Raw genomic sequence first — 19,486 nt, 5'->3', positions numbered from 1 at the left:
TATCTCGACGCCACGGCCCCAACGCCTCTCAGAATTTAGTATATACCTGCAGCAGAAGCGGCTCGTAATGAGCTTCTGCTTAAATTAGGTGCAGATACGAAGTCCTAAACAACACAAATAATAGTATTATTATTAAAGAGAAAGGCACCAAATAAGAGCCTACATGGGCTAGACCTTAGGCTGCAAAAGAAGCAAACTTGCCAAGCCCGCCCAACCGCTTCGGCCTTAGTCTGATTTGAAGCCAGTCGTTCAACCGTTAGCAGGCGATCCTCAATAAACATGAAGCTATCGCAAAACTGCCCGTTTGCACAAATAAGAGAACAGTGTCTTATTCTAACGAACGGGCACAGTGTGGTCTTGAGCCCATGCGACCGTTGACATGACTTCTAAATCAACGCCGGGCAAGAGCGGGGGCCTCTCGCTGTACGCCAATCTCCTAGATCCGGCGTCAGAGATCTCTGCAGCTTCTAGGACGATTTCAAGAGCCCCAGTGGTGTTCAACCAGAGCTCAGAGGGAGATTCTCAGCCAGATGATGCCGCCACGGAGAAACAACAGCTAAGTGCCGGTAGCGCAATACCCCATCTTCCACGATGATTTACAATATGATTGCTCACTTGTGTTCTGGGATTTCCTGTTTCACAACTACAGCATCTTTACGCTTTCAACCTATCAAACGACCACAATTATCGAGTCAGAAGCCAAAAGCTAAGGCCCCATTCCCCAAACCCACCTCAGCGCCTTCCGCGCCCGCTGCTCCCACACCAAGCGCAAATAGTGCCGCTGCGCGTCTTCAAACAAAGACTACTTTGGCAGACTGGGCATCTACAGCAGATGACGACGATGACATAAATGGCTTCTACGGAGGGACAAGAAGACAACGTGGAGGCCGGAAAAAGAGGAAGAAGAATCGAGATGGCCCTGAGATGATGACAAACTGGGATGATATATATGACCCTTCGCGACCAAATAATTATGAAGAGTACAAACAGAGCGACGAGAAAATCCGCGAAGTTAGAGAGTGGAAAGACCGACTATATACACATCGTATGGTTAGGCGTTCAAGCAGTGACTTTGATAGTGACGGCGAATACTCTCAACCAAGAAGTAGTAAGTCTTGAGACGCTTCGAGGAGACTATAAGATACTGACAATTATACAGGACAATTTGCCCCCCCAGCCTATAATTTTGCGCCTCCTCCTGGTCTAAATGACACTTCTAAGATCAATCCGGAGGACAGTGGTGAGGATGCGTACGCTCGACGGCTTCAAGCGACTCAAGGAAGTAATGACTTGAACACTTCGGAATCAGATTATCAACCACCACCAGCGGATGTACCGAAAGATTCTACGTGGGAAGATGCTTATACCCGGAGGCTTCAAATGAGCCAGCAACCACCGCCTCCTTCTCTTTCCCCTCCTCCACCTCCTCCGCCAGAACCTCCCGTCGCTGCTCCTCCGCCAATGTCTACCTTTCAACCAGGCTCAGCAACCATTTCGCGCGCTCCTGTTCGATACGTGCTACCTCCGCCACCAGAAGATATCCCAGCGACAGAGGAAGAGCTTGAGGAAGCGTTTGCAAAGGAAGAGTCTGTTCAGGAAGAAGGGGATGCTCCTCGCTCTATTCGACCAGGACAAAAGGGCTTTGCGGAACGTCTCATGGCCAAATATGGGTGGACTAAAGGATCGGGCTTAGGCGCCACTGGTTCCGGCATGATCAACCCATTACAGGTCAAGGTTGAGAAACAGAAGAAGAAACCGGATTCAGAAGGCGGGGGCTTTGCTACACCCGCAGGCCGTGGCAAGATTATTGCCGGCAAGAAGAAGAAGGCCGAGGAAGAAGGGAAATTTGGGCCTATGAGTGAAGTCATTGTGTTATATGGAATGGTAAATGGTTTAGACCTCGATGCAGAACTTGACAATAGTCAAGGAGGTGGTCTTATGCAGGAAATAGGCGAGGAATGTAACGAAAAGGTAATGCATACGCACTGTGACCCTGACCTGATTTCAAGAAAGGATAGCTAACTCTGATATAGTATGGCCGTGTTGAACGAGTTTTCATCCATCGTCAGAGCGATGGACCCATTCCTGTTTTTGTCAAGTTTACTGCTCAATTGTCAGCACTACGTGTAAGTTTTATCCAATTCCACTAAACGCAGTATTGGATTTTATCTGACCACTTGTCTAGGCTGTCAATGCACTGGAAGGTCGGGTTTTCAATGGCAATACAATTACAGCCAAATTCTATGACACTGAGAGGTTTGAAAAGGGTATATATCAATAAGAGATTATGATACTACGTTTCATACCGACGATAATTGTCGACTGTCTAGAGGACCACTCGTCTGAATGTACATCTGATGTGATAACGCAAAGCACCTCTCTCATGTCAGCCGCATTGTCATATTTTAATACTTGAATTCCTCGCAATACTCATCGTAAGCTGGTGATGTAGTAGTAATTAGAAGGATGGTCATTGAAATTGGTCATACCGCGTTATCATATCTCTCATCTGCTGATCACTTCCTTTTCTTTTGTCCTTCCTCTTTCCCTCTTGTTTGAAAATTTCTTTTTCTCGTCTACCACGAACAGAAACCGGTGAGCGTGTTGCTTTCTATTTGCACAATCAAGGGCCTTCAAAATCCAACCAAGGCCACGTGGCACGTGACATCCGACTCAATCGGAATCCCGAAGCTGGTGGCAGGCGTGGGGCAATCAACTGCAAACTGCTGAGGTTCAACGAGGCTCAGCGCCTAATTAGCTACGCGCATCGTTGCTCAACCATGCTCACTTATCCTTAACCTCATCCGCTGCAGCTTATACTCCTCTCCTCACTCCTTCCAACGATCACATCCACCCCCGCACTTTGTTTGATCCGTAGTCTCCGCACATCTTCGATCGTCGACGCCTTATCTACACTTGTGACTACGATTCATTACACACCAGAATACTCAGTCAGGCTTGGGGTCAATACGGTCACAATGAGTCTATGTCTCAACCGCCTCACCGAGGAGAGGTAAGATCTGTCTTCCTGCCTGTCCATGTGACCATAGTACTTAGTTCCGGTGTCATAGGAAGCAATGGCGCAAAGACCATCCATTTGGCTTCTATGCTAAGCCCCATCGCAATGCTCAAGGCGTTTTGGACATGAAGAAATGGGAATGTGGGATTCCAGGGAAGGCAGCTACGTTGTGGGAGGGTGGCCTCTTCAAACTAGACCTAATTTTCCCTGATGGTATGTCTACTCTAACATTGCTTGTTGTCTATGCTTTGCACCTATCTTTGCTGTATGAAGATGATTTTGACCTGATAAATTACCATAGAATATCCTACCAAACCTCCAAAATGTGAGTTGCGCCATGATCTCCACTGCAAAATATGAAAGAAGAAAGGAAGGAACCACTACGCTACCTCCTCAGGTAGTTCAAGCGTTCTTCAGCACCCACGACGTGTCCTCAGTAACTAAGTGGTGGCTGTATCACAGGTAAATTTGTCCCGCCGCTCTTCCACCCGAATGTCTACCCTTCTGGCACCGTCTGCCTGTCGATCCTCAACGAGGAAGAAGCCTGGAAACCTGCTATTACCATAAAACAAATTCTGCTTGGCGTTCAAGATCTCCTCAACGACCCTAACCCTGAATCACCCGCCCAGGCGGAGGCCTATAATCTTTTCAAGAAGGATCGCGCGGCTTATGAAAAAAAAGTAAAGCAAGTCGTGAGGGAAAATCCGGCGCCATAGCTGCTTTTAAGATACCGGTGTGCAGTTTGATCCTGTCACATCTTCCTTTTTTTTCTGTCTATCGGGAGTTTCTCATACGGCCATGGAGTTCGAGCGGGGGGTTGTCTCTTTCTTCCATACCATTTTCATTGCTTTTGGTGGATACAATCGAGTCTAGCATCAGCACGAAAAATGATGTGACTACGAATGAAGTCATGCATGGCCAAGCCCAGGGCTTGGCTTAACTTCTAGAACGTGCAAGCTGTAGACCAATTCAATGGCAATGCATTTGAATATTAATGGATTCCGTAAGCAGCTGGAGAGCCACATCACACTAGTAGTAACAAGAGGATGCAACCATTAGTTATCTCGTCTATCCAACAATACTGTCGGGGCCGGCGGCGGGTCTTATCTTATCGGGTGAGTCACCAATGGCAGCCTCTCCGATTTCGCGGTTATTATTTCACCTGCTCAGACCCCTCCAAACCCTGCCTGCATTTCTCTGCCAAAGCCCTAAGCCTGCGTACTCCTCCTCTATATATTGCCCCCCTCTCATCCTTCTCTCCAGCTGCCTCAATCAAGGATAAGAAGCTGCCCAGGGCTCCAGCAAGATGTGTGGAATATTCGCTTGCCATCAGTACGTCTACAATTCGTCCAAGCCAAATTACTTTTATCCGCACCCCGCCGACTCCGCAAAAAAAAAGGTGCTGATCCTAACAATGTGCAAATAGTCACCCAGATGTGCAAAAATTCAAGCCTACGGCTTTGCGCATGGCGAAAGCGTAAGGGAAAATCTGGTTTCTTCAAAAATTGAAGCTAATTGCGATTGTAGCCTTCGCCACCGTGGACCAGATTGGAGTGAGTCACAATGCGCCGAGCGAGAATCAGGTTAAGATTATGGCGATATGGGCTGACACGATGCTACCTTCAGGTGGAAACTTCATTGGAGGCAACACTAGTGAGTAGCATGAAACCCAATGGCTGGTTTTGATCTGGGTGTGACGGGCTGACCTTCTGTGCGTTCGCCAGTTCTCGCACACGAGCGTCTGAGTATCGTCGGTGTCGGTACGGTGATCCAATTTCTGCCAATAATATAACTCATCTCAACTCTGACTTTATTTAGATACCGGATCCCAACCCCTCGTCAACGACGACAAGACCCTTGCTCTCGCCGTCAACGGAGAGATTTATAACCATCGCATTCTAAGAAAGTCTCTTGATCCTTCATACAACTACAAGACACACTCAGATTGTGAAGTCATCATCCCACTAGTATGTCTAGAATATGAAGTCTATGTTTCTTTTAGGGGGTTATGAGGCCAAATACTGATATATTTAGTACATGAAATATGGGTTAGACGCTCCCAAGCACTTAGATGGAATGTTTTCCTGGGTCCTTTATGATGCAAAGGAAGACCGCGTTGTCGCAGCTCGCGATCCTATTGGTATAACCAGTTTCTATCAAGGATGGTCTTCCCAAACACCCGGAGCTGTTTACTTTGCCTCTGAATTGAAGAGTCTGCACCCCGTCTGCGACAAGATCGTTGCTTTCCCTCCTGGGCATGTTTACGACTCCAAGACGGATCAAATGACACGGTATTTTGAACCGTCATGGTGGGACCCTAAAAAGGTACCATCAACGCCACTTGACTACAAGGCCATTCGGGAGATGTTGGAACGCTCAGTTCGCAAGCGGCTCATGGCAGAGGTCCCGTACGGTGTGCTTCTATCTGGAGGATTGGATTCTAGCTTGGTTGCCTCAATTGCACAACGTGAAACTCTCCGCAGCAGAGCCCTTCAGGATGGCTTGTCACCTCAGCAGTCTGATCAATCCGGGCTTGTCGGAATCGATGACACTAACGACTTGTCGACTGTGACTGTCTTGGCACAATTGCATTCTTTCTCAATTGGTTTGCCCAACGCTCCTGATACCAAGGCTGCTATTGAGGTGGCCAAATTCCTCGGCACCAAGCATCACGCTTTCACATTCACTATTGAAGACGGTCTCAACGCTCTGTCGGATGTCATCTACCACCTTGAAACCTATGACGTGACCACAATCCGCGCTTCCACTCCTATGTATCTTTTGAGCAGGAAGATCAAGGCTCTCGGTGTGAAGATGGTCTTGAGTGGTGAGGGCAGTGATGAGATCTTTGGAGGTTACCTCTACTTCCACGCGGCTCCGGACAAAGAGTCCTTCCATGACGAAACAGTAAGAAGAGTCAAGAACCTGCATCTTGCAGACTGCCTTCGCGCAAACAAGTCCACCTCCGCCTGGGGCCTTGAAGCCCGTGTGCCTTTCCTCGACAAGCAATTCTTGGAAACTGCCATGAACATTGATCCTAAGGAGAAGATGATCACAAAGGACCGTATTGAGAAGTATATTCTACGAAAAGCCTTTGACACTACGGATGAACCTGAAACTCCTCCTTATCTTCCCGATAACATCCTCTGGCGCCAGAAGGAGCAGTTTAGTGACGGTGTTGGATATGGATGGATTGATGCTCTGAAGGACAATGCTGAGCTTCACGTCACTGATGAGATGATGAAGAACCCAAAGCCGGAGTGGGGAAGTGACATTCCCGACACAAAAGAGGCGTAAGTCACCCTCGCCGAAGCGATGTATTAGATACTGACCACACTATAGCTACTGGTACCGCACGATGTTTGACGAGCACTTCCCTGCTTCCTGTGCAGGCACTGTGGAACGATGGGTACCAACCTGGTCTAAGCAGTCTGACCCTAGTGGGCGGTAAGAATTACATGTCCCTTACACGAATGTTAGATCCTAATTTGAGGCTACAGGGCTATCGCGACCCACCAGGCAAAGTATAACAACGCGGTTTAGAATACAAAAAAAATCACATAGATTTCGGCTAGGAATTTCTCTTTGTTGTTTGATTTGAAGATTATGTTTCGGTTTTCAGTGTGCAATATGGTTGGTCTACTTCAGACGGTGTATTTCAGTTCAGACTTTTCATATGTTGGCACCTCAGCGGGCGCAGATGGGAGGTGCGATCTTTGGTATTTTCTGGGCATGAAACTGATACATACTGGTCTAGTTATCAGGCCAGGGAACGAAGAAAGGACGGCTGGGATCTCCATGTGTAATCTTGTAGCATAAGTCGACGTTAAGTCAATGTTGAGACAACGGCCAGGAATATGGTTCATATATCAGATTCATTATTCAGTTAAGCAAGATGCAGTAGGGCTGGCTACTCCTGGATACTACATATGTAGCCCATAACGTTGTGTCGACTATCTTCCAAAACCTGCAATAAATTCAGCAAGTTCACACTCGATGAACGACTCCACGGCGTTGCCAGGATTCCAGACTTTGCAAATTCTCAAGAGCAACAGTCTACTACACGAACACTTCCCCAGAGTCAGGCATATATCGCTGGGCAATACACTTAGACGGACCCAAGATTACCGAACAACCCATTCTCTCATTAAGGGTTTGAGGATCACGTGGCGGCGAGGAGTTGGCAAGGTTTGGCAGAGTATGGTAGCATCGTCGTTAGCCTTTGTCCCGTCTACGGCGAAGTCGACAAGGCCGATATTGGAAGGCTTAATTTCTTCCTTCGGGCCTTGGATGACAGTGAAAGGCATGATTTTTGAGGCTATTAGCGTTTAGACGGCTTTCTGTAGGGTTAGCCAGTTGAAGAAGGGGTCAAAGTACCAGGTGATAAGCATGTAATGTTTGATAATTGGTTATGACGCCACATTATTAGTCGAATACGTGCAGGTATTACTTAATCCATCTGAAGACTAAAGTTATACATAGAGCCTTGGTCGACAATTTATCAATTGATGACGATCTGTAACTGATGATCTTAACATTGCCAGGCTATCGCCGAGATAGCTGCTCATTCTTATCGAGAACTGCGAAGAACATAATATATACGTATCAATGGATGGTGTATACTATATTAACTGCTTGCTGAGATGGTAACTGATCACATTAAATGACGCCATTCTGATCAGAGATCGACATGGCAATGCGAATAGTGCGTTTATACCGCGAACAGCGATCCCTCAAGGCCTGAAGGCGTCAAAGGCCTCTTTTTTCTCAGGCCGCTGACTCGGCAGCAGCCAGTTCTATATCGTGGACAATTGTATAACTATCGTCAAACGATGAACCGAGGCCGCATCACGTGACGCGGCGGTTTTTGCCGGCCGTAGGTAGTTCGGCCAATGAGAGGCGACCTAGGCTCCCCCGTGGCCACAACGAACGGGTCCCTGGCGTTGTTCCGTGCTTTTCTCAACCCAACGTCGGTAGTCCTCCTCAAAGCTTCCTTCTTCTCCTTTGTCGTGCTCCAAAACACAACAACCCAACCTCGCATTCTAAAGAATATCCCACACCATTCTTTCCACCTTCCGCTTCATCTCAGTTCATAATGGCTGCTCCTGCTGCTTTCTCCGACATCGCCAAGGCGGCTAACGATGTGAGCATTCAGTTGTCGCGCTGTCGAACGCCTTGATTCTAACCCGGTGAAATCATAGCTCCTGAACAAGGATTTCTACCACACCAGCCCTGGTATGTTGCGCATTGACTTGTTACTGTTCTTCTGAAGTGCAAATAGACTAACTGCCTTTTCTTTGTTTCTTTGTCTAGCCAGCATTGAGGTCAAGTCCAATGCTCCCAATGGCGTCACATTCACCGTGAAGGGAAAATCAACCCACGATGGCCCTATCGGCGGCTCTGTACGTTCGCCTCTCGTGGTTATAACTGTGTTTGTTTAAACTCAAACTAATACGTCGTGAAACAGCTTGAAGCCAAATACGTTGACAAGCCCATTGGTAATACCCCTTACAAGCTTTCTTGCTGCCTGCATTGCAGACACCAACGCTATGCGGCAAAGGCGAATGCCTCGAGTCGATACAGTCGCTAACTATATATTCAGGCCTTACCCTCACCCAGGCCTGGACTACCGCCAATGCCCTTGACACCAAGCTCGAATTGGACAACAACATTGCCAAGGGTCTCAAGGCCGAGATCCTCACCCAATACCTACCTACCTCCCAGTCCAAGGGTGCCAAGCTCAACCTTTACTTCAAGCAGCCTAACCTTAACGCCCGTGCCTTCTTTGACCTCTTGAAGGGACCTACTGCCAACCTCGATGTCGTCCTTGGCCACGAGGGCTTCCTCGTCGGTGCTGAGGGTGGCTACGACGTCCAGAAGGCTGCCATCACCAAGTACTCCGCTGCCATTGGCTACAGCCTTCCCCAGTACTCTGCCGCCATCACTGCCGGCAACAACCTCTCTGTCTTCTCCGCCAGCTACTACCACCGCGTGAACGCCCAGGTTGAGGCTGGTGCTAAGGCTACCTGGGACTCGAAGGCCGGTAACACTGTTGGCTTGGAAGTTGCCAGCAAGTACCGCCTCGACCCCTCCTCTTTCGCCAAGGTACGTCTAGTATGAGCTGTGAAACTCTGCCAAAAACGCCATGCTGCATGGATCCCGTTTTGAAACCAATTTGAAACATCTTTCTAACTACCATGCGTATAGGCCAAGATCAACGATCGCGGTATCGCCGCTCTCGCTTACAACGTTCTCCTCCGCCCTGGTGTTACCCTCGGCCTTGGTGCTTCTTTCGATACCCAAAACCTGAACCAAGCTGCCCACAAGGTTGGTGCCAGCTTCACCTTCGAGGGTTAAATTCTCTCATACAAAAGAAATGATACCCCGAAGTTGGTTTCTTAAATCCGCGGCATCGTTTAATATTCGGGCTCTGAATTCTAGTCTATTTCAGTTAATACCTTGTCCCACGCAAATCTAGACACATTTCACTCTAGTTTGAAGTTGGGGATTTTGGGAATTTTTGACCCTTCATTACCATTTCACTTTATTGTAATAATTACCTCTGAAAGACATGACAGATTACTTGAGAAGGATGCCAAGGATGAGGATCAGCAATTCGGTGGAATCCGACCATCAAAGTTTACATGTATTCGAGCATTAGCATGCACTTGGGTCAGTTGTATGCTCTGCCTGTATAGCAGATCAATATAAAATTATTTCATTTGTGTAGAAAAACAAGCTCCGTTGGTAGGCGGTATTTATGAGCTAATTCAATATAAACCGAGCTTCACAGATTACATGTATTAGCCAGTGAGTGAACATTCAGGTATATTTTATATCGTACATAATGCAAAATAGCCTTCAACAAGTGTATCTACAAGATTAAAAATTCGTATCCTCTATTCAGAAGTGAAGACAACCATGACCAGAAAGAGTGAAGCAATATAAACCCTGTAATGATTCCGGTAAGCTGGCACACCAACATAACAAAACCGTTGATAGCGCCAATCTATCTGTACTTAACCAGTTTTGTTCTATATCCTCCTCGCTCATGCGAAACAGCGAGAAAGTATCATTTTGAAGTCTTTGTTGTTTGTCGGCTCGGTTTCTCGGTGTTTTTAAACAAGCCTCCAAGGACCGCTGTCGAGACTAGAATACCCGAGACTATCACGAATCGCAAAATGAGATTTCCACTGTATGCAAGTGCATTATCTCTAATTTCCTGCTCACGCTGTGTTTGTCGTACCCGTCTCTGTTGCCGCCGAGCATCTTCAGCTGCCTGCGTTCTGAAGTGGCCCTTGGCATTGAAATGCCCAATAGGATTATGATTGATAAAGGAAGTAGGATCCTCCTCATTCGGAGCAGCAGCATCTGCATTGCTACCAGTTGTCCCTGTCCCCGTATAAGCTCCACCAGCACCTGGCCGCGAAGCTCTCGCACCATATCCGCCGTGTGCGTAGAAACTGGGAGGCGGACCCTTAAACGTCCCTCGTCTTTTGCTCAACCCGCTTGCAGGACGTGAGCCAACATAAGAACTGTTCGTACTGCGCAAGTTTGCACCCGCACTACTATGACTGCCCATGGGATGTTGCCCGGATACGCCACTACTATGGGTGTTTTGATTGACAATTCCATGATCCCGATCGTAACGCGCACGCTTCGAGTTGTCGCCAAGTATTTGATACGCAGAGGATATGGTCGCGAAGCGTTCTGTGGCGCTTGGGTCAGAGCGATTGCGGTCAGGATGATGCTTTAGCGAAAGGGCGTAGAATTGTCTGTTGATAATGAAGAAATTAGAGACGAGTTGATCATGTGTGGAACTGTTTTATGGGACGTACTTCTTAATCTCAGCTGCCGTCGCAGTCACCGGTATATTAAGGACTTCGTAGTAGGTGGGCTCACGACTGCGAGCATAGTAGACTCGTCGAGTCGTTGAGAATCGTGCTGCTGATGCCGACGACCGGACTGAATCCTTGCTGGTGCCGCGGAAATGAGGGTGCAAAGGTGAGGGTTTGAAGAAGAAGGTTACAGAAGGCGACAACCTTCTAGAAGTCGTTAGGCGAAGAGGCATCCCTCATTTCGCATCAATTAGAGCCCAATCGAGGTTCGAGGGGAGAGTCACGAGTGAGGTTTAAAACTGCGGCAAAAGCTGTGCTATTTAGTACTTGGTGAGGACCTGCGTCATCGGCGGCATTGTATGAAACGGTATAATTACGCATAATTACATACATACAACGTGGCACAACCAGATTGATATTTATTCCATTGGCTTCTTAAAAGGCAATTAATTCCAATCCAGCCCTTTGTGGATATAGAGTATGTAATACTACTCTTAGAAACTCATGTTTATTTTAAAAAGTGGTTTTTGTTGTTGTTGTTGTTAGTCTGATGCAAAATGAATAGATGAAAGTGTCTATTGAGCATATAAGGAACAACAAGGTGCAATCAACGGTTAGCCTAAGGTAGTATTAGAGATATATCATATTACTGCAAGGATAGGCAGGGAGTGGAAGATGTGGCCTCACAATACCTTTGTTACAAGAACCCTGACTCCTTTCGAGCCCGGTTCGGGGACACCTACGAAGTAGTCCCTAGCAGTTCGCACGTCCTCAACAGTGGTTTCGTAGATTTCAAATTCAAAGCGACGCATGACAACAAAAAGAGTGAAGAATATTTCTGCATACGCGAGACTGTTGAGAAAAGGTGGTAGTCAGCGTAATCTCCTTTCGTTCCTTCAAATTATCATTTCTAAGCAAAGACAAAGAGGAATCTGGAGAAAAAGGATATGGAAAGCGTATACATACTTTATACCTACGCACTGGCGACCACCCCTGGTAAAAGGAACCATGTAGCGAGCTAGGCGGATATCTTTCTTATTGGCTTCGATCCAGCGATCTGGGTTGAATTCGAATGGATCGGGAAAAATAGTCGGATCCATATGAACAAAATAATTACATTGGCTGATTAGTGTCTGATATGAATTGACATATTAGTAGAAAATTACAAATAAGTCGACGAGGAGACGTTAGAATGAATACGTACAGATGGTGGAATCTCCCAATCCTTAACTATATTTGATCACCTAATGGACAACCCGAGCCAATCGGGATGTGACCCCATGCATGAGACGGAGCCCTTCATTTATTACAGTATTCTGGAAAGGTGATAATTAGGTTTGGATACTCGACTCTACGGGGATTAAAACTCACTAAGTAAGGGAGTTGCTCGAGTTGAGACAAAAGGACCTTTGCTGGGTCGGACGGCTCGAGCACAACAAGTGATAACTCATGGCGCAATTTCTTCAGCATCCTTTTATCACGAAGGTAGAAGGTGATAATTGATAATACCTTTGCAGTTGTTTCGCTTCCCGCACCAACCAACGTTTGTGCTTCATCCTGAAGACGATCCGCGCTTTTCTCTTCTGGAGGCAATTCCCTATCCAAGAGGGCCTGGAAAATTGTGCCACTCACCTTCTGGCCACCGCGGTTGCTTGCAATAATTGTATCGACTTGCAGACGAAACATTCTTTGCCATTGTAAAAGTAAGGACGCCTCTGAAGCGACTTTGTCTAATATAGCTAAAGGAAGAGATTTCATGATTCCGAAGGCCCATGGAAACCGACGGCACGTATCCAGAATCATCACACACGTTCGAGTGGATTGTGAGATATTCAATTGTCTAGGAGAGGCATAGGAGAATTATGCCACCGAGAAGAAAAGCCGAGCTAACCCATGTTGTAGGCCGAATTCAATCCAAATTCACATTCGTTTGGCAGAATCTTCGACATATTCCCGCAGTTCAAGGGGCTTCTGGGCGATGCTGGCTTCGAGAGCGTGCGAACGCACGAGGAAGTCTGCCCTATTGGAACGTGGCCGAAAGATAAAAGACTGAAGCAAATAGGCCGTTATTTCCGTGTCCAGTTCCTTGAGGGGGCAGTCGATAGCTATTCATTGGCTCTCTTTACGCGATTCGGAGGCTGGTCGGCAACAGAGTTGGAGGTATTATTAGCACATGTCCGCCACGAAATCAAAACAAATAAGATGCATGTCTACACGCACTGGTCAGTTGCTCATCCCTGTGTGGAAGAATCATTTTTGTTGACGTTGGGTTGAGTTCATTTGCGACTGCTCGGAAACCTCTAAAATGAGATGGGCGTAGGAATATGATAGACATGAATCGAAGAAATGAGCACTAATGGCTTTTTTGGATTGATACATAGAAGGCTAAGTTGCCGTTGGTGCGAGTGTAGAGAGGGAGGAGGTGGCAGGTAATGCCGTCATGGTTCTGCCGCATGTACTTTGCACTGAGGCGTTTCTAGCATCATTGGCTGTGCTCCGTTCAAATATGCTTCATAAGTTTAATCCTTCTATTTCAGACTATCTCGTGAGCTTATTCGACGCTCAGGCGTAATTGTTGACTCAGATCCAAGCGGCGACGCACCCCACACTGATGATTGCTGATCGATAAGAGTTCTTAGCCCGCTTTTGCAATTTTGCACCCCACCTCAAATACTTCCAAGAAGCAACTACGCATCACCATGGCTGCCCAGGCTAGTTCGGAGCTTCATAAGCTCGACTGTAAGTATTTCACAGGATGGGATCCTTCCTTTATCTCTCCGAGCCGTCGCTGACGTGTTTTGTGCTATTGTGACCGACCATAGTGAACGGCCAAAATGGTCATGCCAAGCATGCTGCCAGCACTTCCGCAGACAATGCAGCAGAGAACGAGGACTCGGATGATGACAAGGATGAAGAGGATGGCGCCGCAGAAGGCACAGCTGCCGGAGGTAGGCTATTATCCTATCTTGCAGTGTAAAGATCGGACGGACGACTCACAGCTTTTCGGCGATATAGCCGCGAAGAAAAAAAAGAAGCGCAAGCCCAAGAAGAAGAAGAAGGCTGGTGCAAAGACACAGACCTCTCCTCCTCGCGTTCCACTCTCCGAGCTTTTCCCAAACAACCAGTACCCGGAAGGCGAAATCGTTGAATACAAGGATGAAAACAACTATCGTACAACCAATGAAGAGAAACGCTATCTTGACCGCATGAACAATGATTTCTTACAAGAGTATCGCCACGGAGCGGAGGTCCACCGTCAAGTTCGTCAGTGGGCCCAGGCCAATATCAAACCGGGCCAGACCTTAACAGAGATTGCGGAGGGAATTGAGGATGGCGTTCGTGCTTTAACCGGCCATCAAGGTCTGGAAGAAGGAGACAACATCAAGGGAGGAATGGGATTTCCTTGCGGTCTTAGCATCAACCATTGTGCGGCTCACTACACGCCTAATGCCGGCAACAAAATGGTTCTGCAGCAGGGAGATGTTATGAAGGTTGATTTTGGTGCCCACATAAACGGCAGAATTGTCGATAGTGCCTTTACAATGACCTTTGACCCAGTCTATGACAACTTGTTGGCTGCTGTTAAGGACGCTACAAACACTGGAGTTCGGGTATGGAACACAGATCATCTGTTCATATACACGATAAGAAAGTTGCCATCTAACTTGACTTTTAGGAAGCTGGTATTGACGTTCGTATGAGTGACATTGGGGCAGCTATTCAGGAAGCCATGGAAAGCTATGAACTCGAATTAAACGGAAATTCATACCCAGTGAAATGTATCCGTAACCTGAACGGACACAATATTGATCAGCACGTCATCCACGGTGGCAAAAGTGTTCCCATTGTAAAAGGAGGTGATCAAACAAAGATGGAAGAAGGCGAAGTCTTTGCTATCGAAACTTTTGGAAGTACCGGTAAAGGCTACGTAAGGGACGATGTCGGTATTCTACTTTTCCTCGAGACACGATTGGCCATTCTGACAGGTTCATATAGATGGAAACATCCCACTATGCCAAAGTTCCAGATGCCGCCAATGTGGCACTCCGTCTGTCTTCTGCAAAGAATCTTTTGAGCGTGATCAACAAGAATTTCGGCACCCTGCCGTTTTGCCGACGATATCTTGATAGACTCGGCCAGGAGAAATACCTCCTTGGAGTATGTATAAATCCACTTTTGTAGGAAGGTGCCGTTTGTTAACAACCATTAGTTGAATAATTTGGTATCTGCAGGAATAGTCCAGGATTATCCGCCGTTGTGCGATGTCAAGGGCTCCTATACCGCTCAATTCGAACATGTAAGTTTCCAAAGCTTTGTTTTGGTTGCTCCATCTAACAGGAATTTAGACAATTCTTCTACGACCCAATGTAAAAGAAATCATCAGTCGAGGCGACGATTATTGAGGGGCAATGCCCAAATACGAAAGAGATACTACAGCTTGTTTCTTTCTGTGGCTTTGTGCCTTGGCTGATGCAATATTTTTAACGACATGCTTGCATATATTTGGATTAAAGGAAAAGCAAATAAAAATTATGCGACCCACTCTGTCTGAATTTTGATTTCAGAGAAATAGAAAATCGACATTGTATTTTTGTATCATAATAAACGCATCTATGTAACAGGTAGGCGGTGGATTGTAACTAAGCCATACATAACAACAGTAGCCCCACGTGGAGACTCAGAGATCCGGTGCCGAGCTCAAGGCTTCTCAATATTTATCAACTTCCGATGTAGCCCTCCTACGTTGCCGACAAACATACAACGCTCTGTTCATATGGGGCTTGCTTTGATTTAGCATTCTATATTGTCGTCTTCATGGCATCAGTCACATCAACCTCTACCCCCATCCGCAGGGCGGCTATCCATCCTGCAAAGGGGGGAGAACAATCGGTCAGAGCACCACCACCAGGGTCTTCTTCTGTTGATCATTTTTTTTGGACGTACACTGAAGAGCCTCATCGATCACGACGTCAAGCAATTATAAAAGCTCATCCAGAGGTAAGCAGCTCGTTATGGCTCAAAAATATACCCAACTGCCGGGACCTTTTTACTTACCACGGATGGGATTAATAGGTTACCAAGCTATGCGGTCCGGAGCCTCTCACGAAATACCTCGTTTTCGCTGTTGTATCCCTCCAAATAACCTGCGCTTACCTACTTCGTGACACCCCCATGCTCTCATGGAAATTCCTTCTCACCGCATATGTGATCGGAGCCACCTCCAACCAAAATCTCTTCCTTGCCATTCATGAGATTTCTCATAATCTGGCCTTCCGGTCGGCGTTTGCAAACCGTATACTTGCTATTTTCGCCAATATTCCAATTGGCCTGCCATATAGTGCCGCATTTCGGGTATGTAGTCCTAGCAGTTAGGTGCCACAAAAGAAGTGTAATCAAACTGACGGGGATCATTACGATAGCCTTATCACCTTACGCACCACAAATCTCTCGGAGTAGCGGGTCTCGACACGGATCTGCCTACAGCCTTCGAGGCTTTCCTTCTCGACTCTTTACTCGGAAAGGCATTTTTCTGCACTTTCCAGATCTTTTTCTACGCCCTCCGTCCCATGTTTATATACAGTCCGCCATTTACATCAATCCACGTATTGAACCTCATCACCCAGCTTTCTTTTGACTATGCTCTCGTCCGTTTGTGTGGAGGTTCACTGCAACCCTTATTTTATCTTCTATGGAGCTCCTTCCTTGCGGGCTCGTTGCATCCGTGCGCCGGGCATTTCATTGCCGAACATTACTTCTTCTCAGAGATCAAAAATGGTGGTACGGAATCAATTACAGAACTCAAACAGAACAAAAACACTACGAAAGAGGAGAAAAGTCCTCTCGATTCTCTCGCCCCTCCGGAAACATACTCCTATTACGGCCCTCTCAACATCCTGACATACAATGTTGGTTTACACAACGAACACCACGACTTTCCTGCAATCCCATGGACCCGGTTACCAGAGGTTCACCGCATTGCCCGTGAATTCTATGAACCGCTTCCCTGTCACCGAAGCTGGGTTTGGGTTATTTGGGCTTTTGTCTTGGATAAAAATGTCGGTCTATGGTGTCGCGTGAAAAGGGCCCAAGGTGGAAGAGTTGTTGGTGGGCTATCCAAGAGGTCTGGCCGTGCTGGAGAGGGTATTTCAGCTGAATCTGTCAAGGACGGTGAGGAAGATGGTGGATGGAAGGAGAGCGAAATCCAAAACTAGCTTTTTTTGCCGAGCATAGATTACGTCAGGAGCTCTAGTGCTAAGAGAGCGTAAATGCTTTCGAGCTACGGATTCCTTCATGTTTCCAATGTCTTGTAGCAGAAATAGATGACAATGTACATAGCAAAATAGAACATATTGTGTCTTGCTCCTGATGGCTAAGTCGATCGCTGGCTGGCCAGGACGATAAATTTTATAAGTTTTATTACTTTGGAGAATATCTTTATGTTGGGACGATCTGTTTCATATCATGGCCGATTTGTTCATCTTGCCCGAATCAAAGTGTAGGTACTAAGAATAAGGAAACGTATAGGAAGGAGATACAACAGACACGAATGGAAACAAGAATATTATGACGAAGTTGGCTCCAACAAAACCGGGATGCATAGAACCAACCAGTATGTGATGGCTCTCGGACTAGTTTCAGGGACTCCAAATGGTGACGTTAGTAAACCATTATTCTTTCTTTATAAGTCGCCAAATTAAAAAAACACAATGATACACAGGAGATGAAACAAGGTCAAAAGCCCAAACAAAGTAGACGCCCAGTAGGCGAATTGTATCAAGACATGAAGAAGGAAAAGCGTACACCGAGAAACCGTCAAACAGAGGAAGCCCGCGGAGACAGGCCGGGATTGAATCTAGCCAGTATTCGTTAAAAGAAGAAGTAGGCAAGCAGGAAGCTGAGCAAGCACAAGGCTGCCACGATCTGTACTGGAACTCCAGCCTCGGCTGCTGCCTGAGGATGCTGCTGCTGTAAAAGAGGTGCCGATTTATCGCCTTCTGAGGTCCTGTCTGTCTTTCGCTGCCGCAAGCCTTCTGAAAGTTCATCCTTCAGCCGCCGAATCTCTGCTCGCGCGTCTGCCAGTAGCTGTTCAACGTTTCCGCTGGCAGTTGCAACTATACTCGTGCCAGTTGTTTTGGCATCTTCGGACGTGGATAGATCGACCTCTTTTGGCGACTCTGCCGGAGTCTCTGCCTTGGGAGTCTTGTCGAAGTTCGGTTGTGAGATTGGAGAAGTGTTGGAGACAGACTTAGAAGCGGTCGGCACAGGTGTTTCGAAGTTAGCGGCAGGTGATGAATATGCGGGTAGTTCTTCTTCAGCATGGGCCTAGATAGAGTATCAGTGACAAGGTTGATCTAATACAGAAAATTCCTGTGCGTTACACATACCACACCGTTGGTTGCGTCTGCAGGTAAGAACGTCACGCGAATTTTTCGTTCTTGTACGGATGCCTTTGGTGCTTTTTCAAACTATATGGACCTCCTTTAGCCTGCAAACAGCATGTACCCGTACTGCCAAAATAGACCTACGATCGATGTAACGTTTGAAAATTCCAAATCTCCAGTTATAGCCACTGATTGCACTAGGAACTTGTCTTTGCACTTCGCATCCGCAGGGGGGTCTTCTTTCATCGCTTGGAGGAGAACTAATTGGTGCGACGATCAGCGCCTGTCTAAACGGATATTCAGATAAAACCAACCTTGAACTTCAACATGTTTGCCTGGTTCTATGCGTCCCGAATTCGGCCGAACGCAGTAGCTGGAACTCTGTTAGTCGTCGATTTAGTCGTTCTTCTCGGGAATACACACTGTTTGGGTGCTGTGGTTTTGACCTAGATAGATAGTCCACGATGAGCGCTGAACGGTGGACGAGCCACGGCAGAGATGACACAAACCTTGAATGCCACCGGCTCCCCATTAGGATTGCGAAGACGTAGCACCTCAGCGACTTCTCGATCGAAGGGCCCTATAAATTCCTTTAGATGAATGACGCCGACAAGCATATGACAAATGTTGGCGCTTACGTCGGAAACCGAGGTCACTTGGCTCGAGATCGACAGACATTTTGTAGAACTCGCAAGGGAACAGAAGACGAACAGACAAGATATTAGGGAAATACGAGCGGTAATAAAGATAGGGAAGAGAATAAATTGTCCGGTTTTGGCTGGCGAAAACAAAGGGTTGGAGCGCAGCGATCACGGGTTGTGGGAGGTTGGCCTGTTCCTAGGTGTAGGTATCAATCGTGAGCCCCGGGACGACCTCGAAAACACCCGTAAGTGCTGACATAAACGGATTTGGCTGCGTGCCGGCCGTTAAATTACCGTATTTTAGTAACGCACTGACGGCAGCCATACGGTCTTCGAGCGCTGGTTATCATTAGCTGGTCTGGAACAGGCTGCAATAATGTTGTGATGAGGGCATGTGATAGAATGCTGAACGCTTTTCTAGACAAGAAGCCACACACAGTAGTGCTATTTTGATCATTATCGTTTTCGCTATTGACGTAGTTGTCGACATTGCAGTGGGGGTAGGAGAACCAGAATGGTCCAGGATAACACCTATTACTTATGCTTTCTCGAACTATAGAAACTAACATATATATCTAGTTATGTTAAAGCTTTACCCAAGCATTA

The 19,486-nt window shown here is 46.9% G+C and overlaps 9 protein-coding genes across 9 annotated transcripts; 6 read left to right on the top strand and 3 right to left on the bottom strand.

The window, feature by feature from the left end:
• The first annotated feature begins 156 nt into the window (after window positions 1-156).
• On the top strand, window positions 157-2,713 carry BGW36DRAFT_164256 (uncharacterized protein). Its single transcript, XM_046209595.1, has 5 exons — window positions 157-566; window positions 650-1,108; window positions 1,160-1,971; window positions 2,034-2,126; window positions 2,186-2,713. Exons 1-5 carry the CDS (start codon window positions 380-382, stop codon window positions 2,279-2,281), a joined length of 1,647 nt encoding a protein of 548 aa, XP_046071940.1. The 5' UTR covers window positions 157-379; the 3' UTR covers window positions 2,282-2,713.
• BGW36DRAFT_164261 (putative SUMO conjugating enzyme) lies at window positions 2,631-3,889 on the top strand. The gene is made up of 4 exons (XM_046209596.1): window positions 2,631-3,013; window positions 3,072-3,232; window positions 3,321-3,344; window positions 3,482-3,889. Exons 1-4 carry the CDS (start codon window positions 2,979-2,981, stop codon window positions 3,733-3,735), a joined length of 474 nt encoding a protein of 157 aa, XP_046071939.1. The 5' UTR covers window positions 2,631-2,978; the 3' UTR covers window positions 3,736-3,889.
• Window positions 3,890-4,325: 436 nt separating this feature from the next.
• BGW36DRAFT_397015 (putative asparagine synthetase Asn2) lies at window positions 4,326-6,562 on the top strand (the record flags this gene model as incomplete). Its single annotated transcript, XM_046218243.1, has 9 exons — window positions 4,326-4,351; window positions 4,446-4,496; window positions 4,547-4,572; window positions 4,646-4,672; window positions 4,744-4,779; window positions 4,838-4,986; window positions 5,054-6,312; window positions 6,362-6,466; window positions 6,520-6,562. 9 exons carry the CDS (start codon window positions 4,326-4,328, stop codon window positions 6,560-6,562), a joined length of 1,722 nt encoding a protein of 573 aa, XP_046071938.1.
• A 1,552-nt stretch (window positions 6,563-8,114) lies between these two features.
• BGW36DRAFT_359037 (outer mitochondrial membrane protein porin) lies at window positions 8,115-9,376 on the top strand (the record flags this gene model as incomplete). The annotated part of the gene is made up of 6 exons (XM_046214033.1): window positions 8,115-8,162; window positions 8,221-8,254; window positions 8,333-8,421; window positions 8,487-8,517; window positions 8,622-9,124; window positions 9,227-9,376. 6 exons carry the CDS (start codon window positions 8,115-8,117, stop codon window positions 9,374-9,376), a joined length of 855 nt encoding a protein of 284 aa, XP_046071937.1.
• Window positions 9,377-10,142: 766 nt separating this feature from the next.
• On the bottom strand, window positions 10,143-11,090 carry BGW36DRAFT_258031 (DnaJ domain-containing protein; the record flags this gene model as incomplete). Its single annotated transcript, XM_046210038.1, has 2 exons — window positions 10,143-10,794; window positions 10,858-11,090. Coding segments are annotated over 2 exons (885 nt in total), but the record flags the coding sequence as incomplete, so codon positions are not given.
• Window positions 11,091-11,158: 68 nt separating this feature from the next.
• On the bottom strand, window positions 11,159-12,723 carry BGW36DRAFT_416773 (cytochrome P450). Its single transcript, XM_046219358.1, has 7 exons — window positions 12,367-12,723; window positions 12,229-12,303; window positions 12,114-12,173; window positions 12,062-12,082; window positions 11,824-11,990; window positions 11,550-11,709; window positions 11,159-11,476 (listed from the first exon to the last, which is right to left on the bottom strand). Exons 1-7 carry the CDS (start codon window positions 12,658-12,660, stop codon window positions 11,465-11,467), a joined length of 789 nt encoding a protein of 262 aa, XP_046071935.1. The 5' UTR covers window positions 12,661-12,723; the 3' UTR covers window positions 11,159-11,464.
• Window positions 12,724-13,468: 745 nt separating this feature from the next.
• On the top strand, window positions 13,469-15,463 carry BGW36DRAFT_378269 (methionine aminopeptidase 2-like protein). Its single transcript, XM_046216087.1, has 7 exons — window positions 13,469-13,596; window positions 13,680-13,805; window positions 13,873-14,468; window positions 14,534-14,797; window positions 14,854-15,015; window positions 15,068-15,154; window positions 15,204-15,463. The coding sequence occupies exons 1-7, from the start codon at window positions 13,557-13,559 to the stop codon at window positions 15,258-15,260; spliced, it is 1,332 nt and encodes a 443-aa protein (XP_046071934.1). The 5' UTR covers window positions 13,469-13,556; the 3' UTR covers window positions 15,261-15,463.
• Window positions 15,464-15,487: 24 nt separating this feature from the next.
• Window positions 15,488-17,255, top strand: BGW36DRAFT_319552 (putative sphingolipid desaturase). The gene is made up of 3 exons (XM_046212615.1): window positions 15,488-15,855; window positions 15,931-16,209; window positions 16,278-17,255. Exons 1-3 carry the CDS (start codon window positions 15,673-15,675, stop codon window positions 17,067-17,069), a joined length of 1,254 nt encoding a protein of 417 aa, XP_046071933.1. The 5' UTR covers window positions 15,488-15,672; the 3' UTR covers window positions 17,070-17,255.
• An 11-nt stretch (window positions 17,256-17,266) lies between these two features.
• On the bottom strand, window positions 17,267-19,043 carry BGW36DRAFT_163849 (putative integral ER membrane protein Scs2). The gene is made up of 7 exons (XM_046209593.1): window positions 18,878-19,043; window positions 18,749-18,819; window positions 18,663-18,685; window positions 18,554-18,612; window positions 18,384-18,499; window positions 18,243-18,323; window positions 17,267-18,180 (listed from the first exon to the last, which is right to left on the bottom strand). Exons 1-7 carry the CDS (start codon window positions 18,915-18,917, stop codon window positions 17,725-17,727), a joined length of 846 nt encoding a protein of 281 aa, XP_046071932.1. The 5' UTR covers window positions 18,918-19,043; the 3' UTR covers window positions 17,267-17,724.
• Window positions 19,044-19,486: the final 443 nt, after the last annotated feature.

Source organism: Talaromyces proteolyticus, assembly GCF_021365285.1.
Source record: "Talaromyces proteolyticus strain PMI_201 chromosome Unknown BGW36scaffold_6, whole genome shotgun sequence".
Taxonomy (NCBI): domain Eukaryota; kingdom Fungi; phylum Ascomycota; class Eurotiomycetes; order Eurotiales; family Trichocomaceae; genus Talaromyces; species Talaromyces proteolyticus.
The sequence above is the reverse complement of the archived record's forward strand: the minus strand, read 5'-3'. Positions and strand labels throughout refer to the sequence as shown.